The sequence below is a fragment of the Salvelinus fontinalis genome, chromosome 16 (assembly GCF_029448725.1).
Source record: "Salvelinus fontinalis isolate EN_2023a chromosome 16, ASM2944872v1, whole genome shotgun sequence".
NCBI lineage: Eukaryota > Metazoa > Chordata > Actinopteri > Salmoniformes > Salmonidae > Salvelinus > Salvelinus fontinalis.
Genome location: NC_074680.1, coordinates 9,146,574 through 9,153,613, shown reverse-complemented (window position 1 = coordinate 9,153,613; position 7,040 = coordinate 9,146,574). Strand labels below are relative to the sequence as shown.

Below are 7,040 nucleotides of genomic sequence, written 5' to 3'. Positions count from 1 at the left end.
ATTTTGAAATTGCTCTTTTGTCCGCCCTCCCAGTTTTATCATTGCAATATGATACAAAAAGCGGTAACAGTGGGCTTTAGGACCATGCGGATGCCTCAGAGCGGTCAGTTAGGCTGTTTGGAGTGTTCAGCTGGCTGGATTTAGGACTGCTCAGACACCATAGAGTGGGCTGACAAGCTGTGTGAAGGCAAAGCTTCTGGAAGGCTGGCTGAAGCAGCAAGGGAGAGTTGAGCATAGTTCAGTGTGTATGTGTTGCGCTCTTTCACCGAGATGTAAAAGCAAGCAGAGCAGAAACTGGATGCTATTTAGTTGACTGATGTAGCTGGAAAGGTAACTGCTGTTAACTTAACAGAAAAAAACAAAACTAGTGTTTATTCGCAGTGCTGAACTAGTATTGTAACGGACATGTAACGTTACCTAATGTTTCATCCACTCTCGACTGGGGTGAATGAATAAGCTTTGCTAGCTAGCAGCTACCACAACCAGGTCAGCTCTAGCCTCTGGTTATCTGTCAGATAGCGATATGAGGTGGCTATTATTACTATTTAACAGATGTTGTTTGTATGGAAATGTTTTGTAGCCTTTGTTTGGTCCAGTTCCAGAAGTAAATTAACTTGGCTAGTTTTCGCCAGTTGATGTACCGTTAGAGAGAGCTGGTCAAAAATTGGCTAATGTTAGCTATTATTTTTGCCTCAATCACACTAGACCTGAATCAACGATGAAACCATCTGCCAAACAATTAAATATTGATATTCTGACTAGTTTTCAGTGCAATGTGAGTTTTATTAGTCAGTATGGCAATGTAACATTATTGATCTGTCAGTTTCCATAACCAATTCCCTACTTTTCACACTGACACAAGTAATAAACAGCTCTATTATTACAGGCTTCACTGTCATGGTGCATAGTAGAGGTCTGGGCCAGACGATTTCTTCATCCCGCCCACACCAGCTGGTTTTCTGTCCGACTCCCACCCGCTACCGCAAGAACTGGTCCTAAACCCAACCACAGTCCCACAATGTTATTCTAGGCGAATGTGACGCAGCTCACTTGCCAGCCATGGTCCCAGGAATTCTGCGCCATATATGCAATATAAAATGCGCAAAAATAAATAAATTACCAGATATTCTCACATGGCCCTTATATTGTATTACTGGGCTAGATCAGCCATTATGCTAGATGTAGTTAGAAGAGAACAGAGTTGGAGAGACTTGCACTTTCTCTTGAGCTATTTTTTTTTTTACAGTAGGCTATTAGGAGTGGGAAGATTTTCAGACGGAGAAATATGGGTGATCAAAGATAACTGCCCCTTGCTTCTCTGCCCATGCATAGGCTATACAGTACCCTACTCTATTTAATTGAGACCACATGAGCACCTGATCTCGCTGGTATGGCTACTGAACTGGAAGCAGCAAGAATGACAACAGCGACACTTCCTACGCTTTGCATAGGCCTATAGGATATAGCAGACCTTTTAGGAGGAGGATTTGCAGGCAGAGACAAATAAATGAGTAATCGATACGTATTGAAAATGAAAAGGCGCAACGTTCGCTCACCACAGTAGCGTAACCTATGTGCGCGATGTGCCTTTACCTTTTTCAATGATGATAAAATGTTCTGATTGTACTTCGACTCACGTTGGTTGAGCGCCCCCTCTTCTTTCCATGATCAAAATGTATTTACAGATACTGTAGTATACTACAGTCTAATCTTAAATTCATTTAATATTCAAGTTAACTGCCACGTGATTCTCCGCCCAGATATGTGCCTTAAAAAAAAATAGGTAGGCTGACGAATACAAAGCAGAAAGAGGGCTGTTTCCAAATAATTTGGAACGCATTTTGTTGTGTTACAGCCTGATATTAAAAACAATATCACCCATGTACACACAATACCCCACCATGACAAGGTGAAAACATGTTTTTAGAAATGTTTGCAAATGTTTTGAAAATGAAATACAGAAATATATCCTTCACACCCCTGAGTCAATACATGTTAGAATCACCGTGGCAGCAGTCTTTGGAATGTATAATATTTACAATAATATTTTCAAAAATGTTCAAGCTCTGTCAAATTGGTTTTGATCATTGCTAGACAACCATTTTCAAGTCTTGCCATAGTGGAGTAACTACAATGCTGTTTATCCATCCTCAGTTTTCTCCTATCACAGCCATTAAACTCTGTAACGGTTTTAAAAAGTTACCAATGGCCTCATGGGGAAATCATCTGAGAGGTTTCCTTCCTTTCCAGCAACTGAGTTAGGAAGGACGCCTGCTGTTGTGACTGGGTGTATTGATACAGTAATGTGTAATTAATAACTTCACCACGCTCAAAGGAATATTCAATGTCTGCTTTTTTAACCATCTACCAATAGGTGCCCTTCTTTGCGAGGCAATGGAAAACCTCCCTGGTCTTTGTGGTTGAATCTGTGGTTGAAATTCACTGCTCAACGGAGTGACCTTACAGACAAAATGTGGAAAAACAGGGTGGTCATGATAAAGCATCTCTCTATCTCTATCCCTCTCTCTCTCTCAGTGGTGACACTTGATAAGTTCCAGCTAAGGGAAAGGTGTGGGTGGGGGAGGGTTTCAAAAGGGTAAGTGATTGCCCTCTAGGGGGCGAGGGGGAAAAAACAGGCCCCAACCTCCAATAGCACTGCTGGCTGCCACCCAGAGCCCGACAACGGGGGTGCAGTCTGATCTGAATACTAGCAGGGATGGAGACCGGTGCTGTACTGCTGCCTCCTGACACAGCAAACTCAACAAGGAGAGAGTTAGCAGCACATCGTTACAACACTGTATATAAACATAATGACATTTTAAATGTCTTTATTATTTTGGAACTTCTGTGAGTGTAATCTTTACCGTAAATTTGGATTGTTTATTTCACTTTTGTTGATTATCTACTTCACTTGCTTTGGCAATGTTACCATATTTCCCATGCCAATAAAGCCCTTAAATTGAAATTGAATTGAGAGGGAGACCAGACTTTGCATGGTGTCGGAGCAGGGTGTTTAGTGCATGCTTGCACCTAGACAGGCGTCAGACCACGTCAACATTATGCTAAAGAGCAATAGCATCAACAGGACGCTCTTTATAACAATATATTAGATACAGTTTGTTGCTAGAAATATTATTTTACTTTTTTTGAGTGGGTATAAATGGATTAATATTAGACTACTAAACAGTGTTTAAAAAAGTATTATTATTATTATAAAATCAACAAAAAGTACATTGCTCATCATAGTGTGAATTATTAGAGCAATTTATCCTAAAAACAGGTGAACTAATGAGATTTCAGTAAATGAATTTATTAAACAGCTGCATGCGATTAACAAGGCCTGAAAACGTGTGATTATGTTGTTGCCATTTAGCATATCACTTTGAATTACTCTAAAGGCTACTGAGGTCCACACGCCACTGATGATACAATGTATCCAGTCCGCGCGCTGCAACAGTGTCCAAGCGCCACCTTCAGTGTATCCAATTTCGGATCAAAAAAGAAACAACAACTGTAAACTGATACATTTTCTAGGCGCGTGAGTCGGGATACATTATTACCGGGTTACTGTGCGTATCTCCAACTCTTTCCATGCTGACAATCTGACTGCATTTCTTTCAGCACGACTAAAATCATAAATGGAGAGAGTTTTATCATTTGCGCTACTCATTGCTTGTTCATGTTCCGGGCACTGTGAGCTAAGTGTATGTTTAATATGCATGTCTCGCGCAGCATGGGTCCAGACACCGTACAACACTACCTACCTCCATATCCCACCTCCAATGGGAGCTAGGAAGGGCGGTCTAAAGGGTTAAGGGACTGTATGGAGTCTGTTGGGCGGAGTGGAGGGGACGTGATTGGACACTTATCAATGACGTAATGGACATGAAAAAGCTAATAACTAGTTAAGAAGGCAGTTTGTAAATCTGGAAAAGAGAACGGAGTTTGAGACATAAAGGACGTGGACACGTTGGTGAAGCGAATACAAAGACTTGGCAGTGGGCTGTTAGACACTGCAACGTCTGGGGGAAGATCACTTTCAAAAGAGACCATGGTGCAGCACACCGACAACAGCGAGACGGAGGGTAGCATGTCAAGGGAGGCTACAGATTCAGAGGAGAGCGAATTTATGGCTTGCAGCCCCGTGCCGATAAATCCAGACTGGTGCAAGACAGCAACCGGTCATATAAAGAGACCTATGAATGCATTTATGGTTTGGTCTAAAATTGAAAGAAGAAAGATCATGGAGCAGTCTCCGGACATGCATAACGCAGAGATTTCCAAAAGGCTGGGAAAGCGATGGAAGATGCTAAAGGACAGTGAAAAGATTCCCTTCATCAGGGAAGCAGAGAGACTCAGGTTAAAACACATGGCTGATTATCCCGATTACAAGTATAGACCCAAGAAAAAGCCAAAGCTCGACAGTTCAAAACCATCAGCACCATTTCCAGAGAAATCTAGCAGCAAAATGGCAAAGACTCCCGGTAAGAAATGCTCAAAAATAAAGGCTAAGACCCAATCTAAATCGTCTCACAGCTACGGAGATGACCGTGTGTTCCCAAAAGTTACAAAGACGGTTAAAACTGAACTCACAGATGATGATGACGCTGATGAATACGAGGAGGCCTATGGTATGCGGATTAAACAGGAGGACGAGGAGCATATGAGGCTGTATAATGTAGCAAAAGTTCCCGCGAGCCCAACTTTGAGCTCCTCGGCTGAGTCCGAGGGGACCAGCATGTATGAAGAAGTACGGAATGCGGCACCGAACAGACTGTTTTACAATTTCAAAAATATTACTAAGCAGAGCACAATGTACCCTGCTTCCGTCTCACCAGCATCTTCTAGGTCAGTTTCCACATCTTCCAGCTCCAGTGAGGACGCGGACGACTTGCTTTTTGACTTCAGTTTAAATTTCGCCCCCAGCGCTCACGGGCAGGAGCTGGGAAACACGAATTCAGGAAATCTTTCCCTCTCTCTTGTGGATAAAGATTTGGACTCTTTCAGCGAGGGCAGTCTGGGCTCTCACTTTGAATTTCCAGACTATTGCACTCCAGAGCTCAGTGAAATGATAGCTGGGGACTGGTTGGAGGCGAACTTTTCTGACTTGGTGTTCACATACTAAATTTAAAGTATCCGAGTAGTAACAGAGAATGATAAATGAAATGATGTCCTGTTCAAGTTGTTCCTATAGCCCTGCCTCCTCTGTGGTTTCTAGGGGTCCGGGGGAGGAGACGAGGTGAGGTTTGAGGAATTAGATGCTTATGAAGCTGGTAGCCTACTGTAGCAAAAAAAAAGTCTGCAGACGTTTTTCTGGCAGCATGACAGGGTTTTATGGATTTTTCTGTAGGTCTACAATTACTATTAAACTAAAACGGACCACAAAGGGAAACATCTGTGAACTTCTATGCATCTTATCCTCTTAAAACTGCAGGGAGCTGAACACGTAGGACTGTGGACTGACCTAAAGAAAATCTGTGAACTGACAATGTTCAGGATGTTACTTTTTCAACGGTTTTATGTCATTTCTATATGCCGCAAACGTTTCGTTTTTTTTGTAACTGATTCCGTTTACCTCCTGATTTGAAATTAAGCAGCCTAAACCTCTTCAGAATACAGGTGTGGAGGAAACATTTTGATACATAACAGACCTCATCTTTTTAAAAGAAAAGTAAGATATTTTCAGGCATATTTTTGTACAGTTAAAAGGGAACGTTCTTACTGTGCTTTCAGTGAGTTTCAGGCACTTCTTCCCTTTATCATTTGTTTTCGCATGCAAGGGAGTCCTGGTTTTAAGGATTAAGTTAAATTAAAACTTGCATCAAAATGCCTTGTGGATTTTAAGGTTTTGTACAGTTGTAGAGCAGATTTGTTCAGTATTTGTAGACGATACAATGGCATCATGGGGACAACATACCTCAGTGCTGGGACTAGTTTCAAGATTGTATATGTACTGTAATATAGTAAATTTAGGAGTTTATGTATATCATACTCGTGATATGTGGATGGGTCCCAGATCGCAGGTCTGAAACTGGATTTTGGTATTTTTTAATGGCACATACTGTTTTTCCCCCTCATTGTTTGTGCAATATATACTCTTAAAATACAGACCATCTGCATTTTTGTAGCAAGTGATGGAAAAACAGCCTTGTGCACTGTCAACATCATTATCTGTCATGATGCAGAAGTCTGCCTTGACAGAAAATAAATAAATCAGCTGGAACTGATACAAAATGACTTAATACGGCCATGTGGTGTGATACATTTAAAAGACAAAACAAAGATACAAATTTGAATTTTATTTGACCCACTAGTTTGCATATTGGGCATATCCAAAACATATCTCAACCAAACTGTAAAACCCCAAACTTTTGGAAGGAAAAAAAATAGAAGTACTGCAAGTGGCATACTTTTATGTGGGTGGTCTGGCAAAAGTCAAACAAGCAAGCAAAAAAGAACATTCCATAGTCCTGTTTCATGAAATGAAACGTTTTATTTGAAACTGAAGACTGCCTTCTTTTCTTAAACATTAACCATAAACCTGTATTTATGTTTCTTGCACTTCAGAAAGATATTGTTTATTTTTATGTGGGTCTTACATATGAAGTCTGTTTGAATACAATGTTTGGAGCATGACCTAATTATATGCCAGGAAAATGTTAAAAGGTTCATGGCAGTAGTTATTTCACGTTCCAAGTGTGAATCTCTCTTTGACTCATCTTTTAATAAACAAGTACATACCACCATCAACTGTCCTTTCAGTTTGTGAATAATACATTATGTAACACTACTTTGTTGATCATGAAATGGTCATGACAGAAAATGTTAGATGCGTATTTTTGTCAGAACAGACTACTTTATTGCTATAGAACACATATAAATTATATTGCATGGGAACAACAACAATATTGCTTAGTATATACATATTGCATAGGAATAGTAATGATGAGTACATAACAACATTGCATATTGGCCAAACTCAACTGAAATGGATTCAAACTGTAAAATCGCATTGAATAAAATGAACAGGTATTCATACA

General features: G+C 40.5%; 1 protein-coding gene across 1 annotated transcript; it reads left to right on the top strand.

Annotated features, from left to right (window-relative positions):
- Positions 1 to 3,863: 3,863 nt before the first annotated feature.
- On the top strand, positions 3,864 to 6,746 carry sox11a (SRY-box transcription factor 11a). The gene has a single exon (XM_055864309.1). It carries the CDS (start codon positions 4,052 to 4,054, stop codon positions 5,123 to 5,125), a length of 1,074 nt encoding a protein of 357 aa, XP_055720284.1. The 5' UTR covers positions 3,864 to 4,051; the 3' UTR covers positions 5,126 to 6,746.
- Positions 6,747 to 7,040: the final 294 nt, after the last annotated feature.

Excerpts from the sequence above, each read along its gene's own strand:
- sox11a (XM_055864309.1), top strand. The coding sequence starts at position 4,052 with ATGGTGCAGCACACCGACAACAGCGAGACGGAGGGTAGCATGTCAAGG.